Source organism: Bubalus bubalis, chromosome 7, assembly GCF_019923935.1.
Source record: "Bubalus bubalis isolate 160015118507 breed Murrah chromosome 7, NDDB_SH_1, whole genome shotgun sequence".
Classification (NCBI taxonomy): domain Eukaryota; kingdom Metazoa; phylum Chordata; class Mammalia; order Artiodactyla; family Bovidae; genus Bubalus; species Bubalus bubalis.
This window is the reverse complement of record NC_059163.1, coordinates 48,779,586-48,791,906: the sequence shown is the minus strand read 5'-3', so window position 1 is coordinate 48,791,906 and position 12,321 is coordinate 48,779,586. Positions and strand designations below refer to the sequence as shown.

The following is a 12,321-nucleotide window of genomic DNA, read 5'->3' as shown; positions in this document are numbered from 1 at the left end:
TCAGGTCCTGGCCACCTGTGTGCCTGTGGCAAGTCACTGTGGCCTTCCTAGGTCTCTGATAATAATACCTCTCTGGCTTACTTGCATGAGGATCAAAGGGAAACCAAATTCGGGGACTCTTCAAGTATCAGCTACTATCTGAATAAATGGGAGGAAGAACCTGCATGTCGCTAGGTGATCATGGGTAACCTTAGCTCCTGTCTACATGCCCACCTTGGAGAGTCAGCACCCTGAAGCTGAACCCCTCACTGGATCATAGTCCCCACTAACAGCACATTCAACTCTCCAAGAAAGCCTTAGCAAATAGAGTGAATTCTGTGGAATATTTCCTAGGAAGATGGGAGAGAAGATTCCTTCATCCACTCCACACCAAAACCTAATGAGCTTTTCTGTCAGAAACATCTATTCTTCCTTGAAAGCTCATCTTTGGCCACCAGCAACCTGATCGCTTTCCTCCTTGTCTAACAGAGACTACCCAGCCTCGATGGCTCCAGCCTTTCTTTACCCTTTATCTTCCCTTTGGGTGTTTCTGTGCTTCACTCCACCACCCCCCTCTTCCCTTTGCCATCAGGTTGTGGTACATTCCATTCATCTTGGATTTTCTTACCATTTTCCGACTCCCTGTTCAAAACATCCTTGTAAGGTTCTCCTACTCTCCTTATAAAGTGGTGAAAGTGAAAGTCGCTCAGTCGTGTCTGACTCTTTGTGACCCCATGGACTATACAGTCCATGGAATTATCCAGGCCAGAATACTGGAGTGGGTATCCTTTCCCTTCTTCAGGGGATCTTCCCAACCCAGGGATCGAACCCAGGTCTCCCGCATTGCACGCAGATTCCTTACCAGCTGAACCACAAGGGAAGCCCATAAAGTGATGGGGGCATTTTAAATAACAACTGTTTTTGCTGTCATCAACTTTTATTTTCTTTGCATAATATTATTCGGTAATTCTGTTATTCTTAGATCCAGAAACCTGGGCACTGTCTAAAATCAGCCCCTCATCTAGTACTTACGGACTTGCCTAAGGTGACAGGACAGGTCTGGGCCACTGACAAAGCAGAGCTGACCCCCAGTCCATTGCTCATCTCACTGCATTAAGCCTGTGGTACAAATAAATCGGGAAGCTTTCAGATTCAGGGGAATCCAGAACTCTGGACTAGAAGAGCCTTAGGTTTCATCTTGAACAAATCCTTCATTTTGAACAGCTTAACATGGAAACTTTTCTTTTAGTCTCTGAATCCTAAAAACACAGCACAGATTAGCTGGTTACTTTAAAACATATGTACTTGCCTGGTGGGTATGATTTCCAGGAACATATACAGACTTGAACTGTTTCATGAGGTTCCGAGCTCCAGCAATATCCCGAAGCGAAGTGAAGAGTTCATCCACAGCACTTTTGGATTTGTGAAACGTCAGGTTAATTGAAGAGTCACAGCCTGAAACAGTCCAGAGATATTTTCTCGGGTGAACAAATCTTTAAACTGAGTTTTAATCATGACAGGCTGAGCTCCATGTAACATTGTTGGGTTCCTCTTTTTTTTTTTTTAACCCTATTTCCCCCTGGTTGTTCACCAATTGGGCTGTTTCAATCATCCCTGAGCAACGAAACACACTAAGTATAAATGCCTTTGACAGAATTAGAACTCAGAATTGCCTGGGATTGCAGCCACTGGCTTCAACCCCTAGACTGTAGAAATTTCACAAAAAGAAAGCTCCCTAGGGTCTGCTATCCTTAGAAAATAGCTCTGAGAAAGGAGGAGGAGACACAGAGGAAAATACAACAGAGGACTGTGATGAGCCGCTCACACTTGAATCCCACCAACGGTTTCCATAAAATAGAACAGCCAGAACGAGAAAGCTTATAGAGCTGCTCCAATAACAGAATTTGCTGGGCTGGGCATCTAATGTGCTAACAAAGCATACAGCATATTTGAAAAGGCAACCATTCAAAGCTGATCAAACACAAAGGGGGCCTTATATGGAGACCGTTCTCGGAAATGGTTCTATTTCTTTTTGAAACTTATAAAAGATGGATTTATCCTCTATCTTGTTAGAAGCCTATTCAGAAGAGGAATGATTACGGTAAGTTAGAAGTTCAAAAAATAGAGAAAGACTTAAGATGAGAATTTTTGAGTGTTGAAATACTGCAGATATAGGAATTCATCAATCCCCATATCACCCTTATGAGGCAGGAGCTACTCTTTCTCCTATTTTAAGGATAAGAAAGCTGAGGTCCAGAGAGGTTAAGGAGCACTCCCGCCAGCATGCTGACAATGCTCGGCCCACGTTGGCTCAGTCACTGCGGGTCGTGTGTAGGTCTGGAGAGCAGATCTTGTGGCCTCTGTGTCCTTCCTCAAGTACCTGCATGTCTGTCTTTTTTCTGTCTGTTTCTGTGTCTCTCTTCCTGTCTGAGGGCTTCTTCTGGTTAGAAGCATGGAAGTCGGCACTCAGAAACAACACCACATTTGTTGTTGGGGGAATAGTAACAATTGGGGACAGTTGGAATGATTCTGTATTGTGGTCTCCATAGCCTGACGGGGAGGGGGTGGTAGGGCTGAGTCCCAGTTGCCCACAGCAGTAACTCACTCGTGAATGCCTTCACTACTGAGCCTTCTTCTTTCCTCCCCTGTCTCACTTCCCTACTTCCTGACCACACTGCCTGGGACATCTTCTCAAATATAGTGCTTGCACTCAAACCCTTGTCTCAGGAAACCAGAGCTTACAGGGCGATTTGAACACAGACAGCCTAGACCTTCCCAGATAGTGCGGTGGTAAAGAATCTGCCCACCAATGTAGGAGGTGCTAGAGACACAGGTTCGATTCCCGGATCAGGAAGATCCCCTGGAGTAGGAAATGGCAACCCACTCCAGTATTCTTGCCTGGGAAATCCCATGGACTGAGTAGCCTGGAGGGCTACAGTCTCTGGGCTCACAAAAGAGTTGGACATGACTTAGTGACTAAACATCAAGAACAACAACAGTTTATACAATTTTTCATTTGGTCTCTTTCAATTTTTTTGAAAAGTGAGAACGATAATGTTCTTCCATTAGGCTGAGAGGGATAAAACCATATCCTGGATCGTAGAGTACTGAAAATAATAAACTACATGTGGAAGTTGTGGATTATACATTAGAATTAGATTAAGCAAAGGCTGTGTAATTCCAAAGAGGCACGTTGACTGTGGAGCAGGTTGTTGATAGAAATGTTTACAAGTAAACTGAACTCAAAGAAACCCAACAGAAAAATAAAACTGTCAAAGAAATTGTTAGGGAAAAAGTCCTATATTTACAAATAAACTAAATTTTCCCTGAAAAACAGTTAATATTTTCCCACTGTTCAAATCAACTGCACAACGGCAACTTCTTCCAAACCATCATCTCGTTCTGATGTGTCTATTATCCTCAAAGCAAGTCTCTACAATGGACATACTTCTGGGACACCAGGCCAAAGGGGTCTCATTTTTATCATCTCTGAGCATTTTCATAATTATATCAATCTTCACCAAAAGCAGGGTTTACATTCAGTTACCCAAACCCTATAAAGAAAAGTCATACACACAAACACACACATACACACGAGAAATGTGGATCAAAGGAGACGAATGATGTGCAAAAGCACATCACCATCTCCAGGAAAATGTCCCTCTGATCACAGGCCTGACCTCCTGCATGTACACTGCCTCCTGCCTTTCAGAATATCTCCTCTGTGAATGCAGCTCATTCCACACTCATGGTGCAACTAATAATAGTTAAAGGAGATGTGGGTGCAAAAGTTATGAAATGGGATCAATTCTTTTTCTGTGTAAAAGCTATAATCACTTAAAGCTCACCTAAATAACCACTTACATCAGGCGCTATTCTAAGGAGTTTATAGATATCAGCTCATTTAATCTCCACAGAAACCCAATGAAGTAAGTACTACTATTATTACTCCCATTTTGCAGATGGGGAAACTGAGCCATGAGAAGTAACACATGGTCACTCAATGAAAGCAGTAAAGCTATGATGCAAAGCCTGTGGTCTAATGCCCAAGACAGCCGTATTAGCCACTCCACTCTACTGTCTTCATATGTTCTGGAGGCCACATACATAAAAGGTTAGTAAAGCACTTTTTGTTGTTCAGCCACCCAGTTGTGTCTTTTGTAACCCCAAAGACTGCAGCACGTCAGGCTTCCCTGTCCTTCACCATCTCTGGGAGCTTGCTCAAACTCATGTCCATTGAGTCGGTGATGCCATCCAACCATCTCATCCTCTGTGGTCCCCTTCTCCTCCTGCCCTCAATCTTTCCCAGCATTAGAAGTGCTTTTAAAATGGAGTGAGTGGCAGATGCCTTTCTTGGGAAGATGTGGGCCCATCCCTGGGGGTAGATGCTAATAGTGTGGTTTGCAGGTATACCCCGGCCTGTCTTCTGCATCCACACAAGGTGTGGGATCTTGGGATCTCCCAGGACTGCTGCACACCCTCCATTGGATCTCTGTCCTGTAAGGCACTATATTCAGTTACTTCTTAGAAACCCCTGACAGCCTGTTCCATTAAGCCAGCTTATGAGATAACGGTGTTTTGTAAGGGAACGCTAAGTGTACAGTTCCAGTCAATTCTCATTTAATCCACTTAGTTTGATAGATAATAAAGCAGAAGCTGATCCTAGCCTTTGGCCAAGCACAATCTGTGTACTTCAGTTGCCTGCTTCTTGATAAGGGAGGCCCCCAACCCCCAGGGCACCCTTGAGTTCGTCTAAAATGGGGTATGACTCATGCCCCTGCAATTCCTTTCTCTGGAGGGCTTGGCGATCTCAGGCAGGGGTCCAGTTACTTCTCCAAGCAACCAAATAGGGCTCCAGTGTCCATGTCTGCCCTCGCCAGGCCCCTCTCACCCGTCTCCACTTACTGAAGTGGTTTTCCTTGGGCAGAGGGAGGAGAGCACTTTCCATGGCTGTGAGTGCTGCAGGGACCCACAGTTCAGGCAACAATAAACTTAAAGTGGAGAGCAAGCTGAGTAGCTGAGCGATCCTTTTGGGAGGGCTGAAATGAAGCTGAACTCCTCTCTCCAGTCTGCCTACTCCTTCTGTTTGGTTCTTGCATGGAGCAGATTTTAAACTTTCTGGGGCATACGGAACTTTTTTTCAAAAGAGCCTGGCTTCCAGACTTTGGGTTTTATTTCTTAGGTATTCAGGAAAATAAAGCATTTTGCAACAGGAGGCTGCCTTATCCAAAGCTTCAGTCTGGATTAGAGATGTAGCACCTCACCTAAGGAGCTTCCCTGGTGGCTCAGAGGTTAAAGCGTCTGCCTGCAATGCAGGAGACCTGGGTTTGATCCCTGGGTTGGGAAGATTCCCCTGGAGAAGGAAATGACAACCCACTCCAGTATTCTTGCCTGGAGAATCCCATGGATGGAGGAGCCTGGTGGGCTACAGTCCACAGGGTTGCAAAGAGTCGGACATGACTGAGAGCCTTCACTTTCACCTCACCTAAGGTCTTCCAACACACACACACACACACACACACACACACACACACACACACACACACGTGGAACCTGTATGGTTGGGTAAGCTGGGGAGCATGGTTGGAATAGGACTTGAAATGCCTCCCTATTTAGAGATATTACTCTCTTCACAGCTGTAAAGTTCCCTCACATCCGACTAGGAAAAGCTAGGGTCAAAGAATATCATTGGAGCCTGGTCAAGAGGCTCTTTTCTTACCTGGACCCAAATTATCCAAAGATGGCCTCCTCATCCTTCTTCCAGCCCAAGGTTGAGAACGTCAGGCCCATTTTTCCAATTTGCATCCCGCCCTCCTGCCTCTCAGCAAACCCTTGGCAGCAGGGGACCCACCTCTGTGGGATCCCCAGGAAGTTAGAGAAAGGGTTGGCTTGGGAGGGCAAGACGGCCAGAAAGGACAGAGCGCTGGGAGGTCATGACCTTCCTCATCCATCCGGCTGTCTGATGTTGTCTTTTTTCTCTTTTCAAACCATTGTTTTAAAGATGGAGTCATTTTTTCATGGCTCTCAATAAAAGGTTGGTAAATGAAAACAAAACAAAACATAATAAAAAACCCAAATAAACCTTAGCGAGTGGTGTCACATCTGAAATCTCTTAGGGAAACTGACTGTGTAAAACCACTCCTGTGTAGGGCATTCCTGGTAATATTTATAGTAGAAGCCCTCCTTTTCAAATGTGCCTGGGACCAGTAGGTGTTAGGAGTCATTTAACACAGGGGAGGGATCATGAAAAATTGATCTCTCTTCCATGCATACACATATGTATGTATACACATAGACATATATGTGTATTTGTGTGTATGTATAGTTTTGTTTAAAATTAAAACATAAACTATGAACCTATTTGCAGGGCAGCAGTGGCAACACAGACAAAAGAGAACAGACTTGTGAGCACAGTGGGAGAAGGGGAGGGTGGGACGGATTGAGACAGGAGCGCTGAAACACACACGTTACCATACGTCAAACGGATATTCAGTGGGAATTTGCTGTGCATGCAAGGAGCTCAACCTTGGCTCTGTGACAACCTAGAGGGGAGGGAGGGAGGTTCAGAGGGAGGGGACATATGTATACTTATGGCTGATTCACTTTGTATAGCACAAACCAATACAACATTTAAAAAAAATTATCCTTCAATTACAAATAAATTAAAAAAAAATGTAAGTGTCTATTTATTCACTAATCTTTCAAGAAAAGGCCAAGGTCTTTTCTTTGAGTACTGTCTGCTGATTAGAGTTCTTTTTTCTTCTTTTAAACCATTATATACTAGGTATAATTTCCAATTTTAGTCCATTAAAAATGGAACAAGAAGTTGAAGGCACCTGAAGCACAATCTGAAAGCAGAATTCTTCTAGATTTTAATCTTGCTTTTCCCTTCAATCTTTCACAATCACCTAGTTCAGACCTAATTCAAAAGCATGTTTAAAATGACTCATCTTTAAATGCTTTTCGAAAGCATTCAATTTGGTTTTCATTGAAACAAGGTTTTTTGAATTCATATTTCCTCAGAGAACATTTAATTAGAGTTTGCAACTTAATAAAAAGTACAATTAGCAGAGGCAGGTTTGGGAACAAACACAACTGGCTCCTGGGAACTACCCGCCTAAACCAGGAAGAGCAGAGATGCCCAGGCACAGGCAGGCTGCTTCGAGCTCTGCAGGGGTCACAGTTCTGCATCAGTCGTTCTGTTTGTTTCACAGATGGATTGCAGGATATAAGTTATTTGGGTGAATGGGTCATGTGGAGGCTGGTTGAGAACACATGAATTAGATGTACATATTATTTATATTCATTGAATTTATATTATATTGCATATACAATAAATGAAACATATATATACATACATATTTCTAAGGTCTCATATTTATATTACACAGGCAATGTATTTATGTCATCAATCTAATATTTATATAATGATCAAGTGTGGCTTTTAAGTTCTTCTAACATAAAACATCCCAAATCTAGGTTTTCAGCCTTTAGATCTTACTGGGCTGATTTCTTTCCTTGTAGGATCCTTGATGTATACCACGCAGCAGGGGCTCCTCAGCAGGTGCCGACATAAACATGCTTGGACGAGAGTATTAGTGTGCCTGACCTAACTAAGAAAATCAGGGTCAGAAATACTCAGATGAGGCCACAAAGGGCTGGAGACGGCTCACGGAGACTGGACCACCTTCAGAAGTCCCTTCTAGATCTCCCCTCAGGCTTTTAGCCCACACTGATCCCATGGCACCTTGGTGCACTGGATCCTGCTCAGGGTCCTGGAGTCTCCTAGCCTGAGGCCTCTAGTTATTGTTCAAATGGCAGAGGAGGGCAGGAGGGGAGGGGTGGGAACAAGCTCCAGGGAAGCCAGGGCTTTACCTGGTTCTCCACTGGTCTCCAACACAGAGTCTTTGTTCATAGAAGAACTCATGAAATATTTCTCATTCAAATAAATGAATGAGCAAAATAGGTGATGGGAATAAGCTGAATCAGACCAAACATGCCATAAAGCGACAGCAATGATTCTTGAGGAGCTGATAAAAATGTCTCTGCAGGAAATTTCAAAGGGCTCCCAGATGGGTTTGAGCAAGTGCAGCCTCCACGCATAAGTGGATCATGTCCCAGGAAGGCTACTTTAGAAGAATAACCTCAATTGGCCGCATAAATTCATTTTGTCTCTTTAGCAAGCAAAACTAAACTTACATGGTTTGGGTATTCATGCATATGAGATGAAACTGTTTCAAAAGGAAAGAAAATGATAAATACAAGCTTCAGAAAGTGGTTACCCCTAGGGGAGGGGGTGGGTGGGTAAGCAACCCTTTGGGAGGGGGTGATGGGTTCATGAGTGTTTCTTATATAAGTATGCTTTATTGCATATATATCATATAATCTTTTAAATGTATCCCCTACCATCTTGGGTTTCCCAAGTGGTGCAGTGGTAGAGAATCTGCTTACCAATGCAGGAGACACAAGAGATGTGGGTTCAATCTCTGGGTTGGGAAGATCCCCTGGAGTAGGAAATGGCAACCCACTCCAATAATCCTTGCCAAAATTCCATGGACAGAAGAGCCTTGCAGGCTACAGTCCATGGGGTTGCAAAGAGTTGGACACAATCTTAAAAACTATAATGAAACAAAAAACCAGTCACACTACTTTCTTAAGTGAAAGTGAAGTCGCTCAGTCCTGTCTGACTCTTAGCGACCCCCTGGACTACAGCCCACCAGGCCCTCCGTCCATGGGATTTTCCAGGCAAGAGTACTGACACCGGCATCTCATCCAAGGCCATGGGAATCATGAACTCCTTCGTCAATGACATTTTCGAGTGCATCGCTGGAGAGGCATCACGCCTGGCGCATTACAACAAGCACTCGACTATCACATCCAGGGAGATCCAGACCGCCATGCGCTTGAAGCCTCCAGCAAATTCGGCTTTATTATAACAGTTGGAGAAAGGAAGAAATGACAGCTGAAATGCATTATTATTAGGCAGGTTTGGGATGTGTGGTGGATGTGGAAAGGCTTGTACAATCAAGAGAGAATGTCACTGCCCAGAATTCTAGCCCAAGGTCTGAGGCTTCTTGTGAGAAAATCTGTGCTGGGGGGAATCTGAAAGAAGGGACATTGTTAGGAATATGCTTTGGAACTTGCACCTTTAATGAAGGCAAGGAACAAGGTCAAGCTGTCAGTGAGGCCCAGGGAACAGAATGGAGACACAGAGACAAGCAGCCTCGGGATCCTGACATCTGTGTTGCTTCAGGAAGAACCCAGGAGGCAGCAAGACAGACAATCCTAGATCACTGCACAAATAAGGAGCCAGCCTCAGCTATTTCAAAACATTCCCTCTGAGACACTGCTGAAAAAACCTCTCCAAAGCAGCTTTTTTGACTACCGAAACTATATCCACAGAGTTTCTTTATCCTAAGATTTCATGTGATTAATCAAGGATGAAGTGTAAAAACTCTTGTGAAACTACATCATATTAAATAGTACAACTTCATATATCAGTTATTGTGTTATCCTATTAAATCAATCCGAATCACCGTAGACAAAGGGATGTTCAGCATTCAGAGAAAGTGAAATACCATGTTTGAGGCTATTTTTTTCAAAAGATAGACACTGGTTTTTGATCAGTTACCCAATCTCCTATTATTGGGGCTATCACCATTGGAAAAATCAGATTTCTCTCATATCATTTCAACTTTGGGCCCCCTTTCCAGGAACAAAACCTGCCACCAGTGGAGATGCCCACATAACCACTGAAACCTGCACTCATAAACCTGCCCAGTCCCAAGCAGGCTGGCCACAGAGGCTGCTAACAGTAATCACGGATACGGTCTCAAACCCCCATCGCATGCTGAGTGCTTCCTAATAGGCTGATTGTTTTTATTCTGTTGAGTTAATTCTATTGATTTACTAACTTGCCACTGACACCCTAAGTCCCCTTTCAAAGCATGCTGACATTTCTGATGGTTCTGACTAGCTCAACATGGAGCGCTGGCCTCTTGGAGCCAACCTGAGAGATAATCTGCCTCTGGTTGTTTTCACAAGCTGTCAGGTGGCAGAGCACCTGCGAGCCTCAGAGACCCCTGTGACAATGACTGCTGTTGATCTTGTTTTCTAAACTAGGAGAAAGCAAGGCTGTGCTGAGCTGTGCTTTAGTCGCTCAGTCGCATCTGACTCTTTGCAACCCATGGACTGCAGCCCGCCAGGCTCCTCTGTCCATGGGATTCTCCAGGCAAGAGTACTGGAGGGGGTTGCCATGCCCTCCTCCAGGGGATCTTCCCAACCCAGGGATCGAACCCAGGTCTCCCACACTGCAGGCAGATTCTTTACCAACTGAGCCACCAGGGAAGCACCGAAGGCTCTGCTGCATGCACATAAAGGCAACGCCCGAGCGCAGCCGTGCGCTGAGCACAGCTGGCAGTTCTGTTAACATTTGCTTGCTTTTCGTCTGTTCTTTTTTGGGTGCTACCAAAGCTGACGTAACAACAAAGGGAAGAAAACACAGGATAGATACAAATTTATGTTGGGGGAAATCTGATGTGCTTACTGTATTTTTCTCTGAATTGAGTAAAGCGTGCCATCATTTGATTTTATCCATGAATAGTATTCCCCCAGGGCACAGTTTCAGAACCAATGAGGCAGTTGGGCATTTCAGAGAAAGGGAAAAGGAAGCCCAGAGGCTCCTTCTGAGACCTGCGGAGGCTGATCCCACCTGTCCTGCAGGAAGTGAGCCTGAGGCGTCACCACCTGCTACCAGCCCTGTTCCTCTTCACCTCCCACGCTCTGTCCCTCCCTGTTTTCCCATGCAGGGATGTGTGTGTAGGGCATGGGGTGGTTCCACCTGACACAGATGCAGCAGAGCTCCCCCAAGAAAACCAGCTGGGGACTTCCCTGGCTGTCCAGTGGGTAAGACTTTGTGCCTCCACTGCAGGGGGTACAGGTTCCATCCCTGGTTGGGGAACTAAGATCCTCATGCCACATGGCAAAAAAAAAAAAAAAAAAAAAAAAAAGGAGACCTCTTGGAAGGCTTCCTTGAGGAGCAGAAGAAGGCAGATGTGAAGGACCCCATCAAGGTGCACACTTTCTGCTCCATCCTGAATCTTATTCCAGGCCCAGTCTTGCTCCTGGTTTTACAAACAGTACCAAAGGTCCATTGCCCACAAAGGATTCTTAAGAGATAAGGTTGTACTTTATTCTAAAATTCCAATAAAATTTAGAAGGTGGGAGTAATATAATGTCACTTCTGGCTGTGACATGTCACTGGGCAAGGCTTTCTTACCCGAGTTCCAGTGAGTAAATCACTCAGGCTTTGGTTTGTCTGCTGATTACACAAACCTGTGCTATAGCTAACCGCTTGCAGAAAAGGATGAAATCAAAAGTCCAAATCATGGCACATTTCAAAGCCTGTCAAATGACTGTCGGGCCCTCCCCAGCCTCTTGTTCTCACTGTCATTTAGAGGAGCTTTAAAACAAAATTTAAGTCTTTTCTTTTCTACTATGTTTCTGGAGATTAGCCTCACTGTGCTTGTTATCATGAGACTTGTAAGTATGGAGGGAAAGTAGTGTCTCTCTATTTATATTTTTGGGAAAGGCTAGGTGGTTAATGATACGGGATCATTTTCTGATCTGAGAAAAAGGAAAGAATGAAAGGGAAGCTTATTGGCCTAAAGTTTCTTTCATCCCTTTTGTTTCTTAAAAGAATGGAAGAGCAAATGGAGTTTATTTTTCTTCTAAGTAGCAGCCAGATCAAATGAGACCCCACCTCACCCTTCCCCCAACACACACAAAAATCACTCTCAGCCTCAATCTAAGGTTCCCCTGCACCTGTTGTTGTAAATCTCCATTGAACCGAGCCAGCGTCGCTATGCCTGAAATTTAAGCTCCCACTAAATGAGGCCTCTTATCTATCACTTTTCTGTATTTTCTTTTGGAGGCAGTGTAGCTTAATTGTGGGTCAGCCGTTCCTGATGCAGAGATGGGACACAGTCCAGGGAGGCTTGCCAGTGGCCCCTGGCCTGGAGGGGAAGGGGAGAAACATCACCATTGCCCTTGTCTCTTCTGGGGGCAGAAGGAGCCTTGAGGGTGGACCCCAGAAGCAAATGCAGAGAACTCTGGAAAGCGTACAGCCCGAGGCCTGCCTCCTGCCACTCAGAGTTCAGGTCCGGGGGGGTGGGGGGGGCGGTGGGCAGCTGCTCTCCCTGCCTCCCTAACCCCGAGTACAGAGCCAGGCTTCCTGTTTGGGTGGAGCAGGCTGCAGGCTGCTGTCTGTGGGCTTCTGGACACTTTTACCCGTCCCAACCCCAGTCTGGTCTCAGGTGGGCTATCACCCATCAACTCCAACCT

At 45.0% G+C, this 12,321-nt stretch overlaps 1 protein-coding gene across 1 annotated transcript in view; it reads right to left on the bottom strand.

Moving 5' to 3' along the window:
• Positions 1–12,321, bottom strand: part of SCFD2 (sec1 family domain containing 2) — a 394,561-nt gene that overhangs the window by 45,976 nt on the left and 336,264 nt on the right. The window contains exon 6 of the mRNA XM_006047767.4: positions 1,289–1,434. Within this exon, the coding sequence (XP_006047829.4) occupies positions 1,289–1,434 (146 nt within the window). The remainder of the gene's footprint in view (positions 1–1,288; positions 1,435–12,321) is intronic.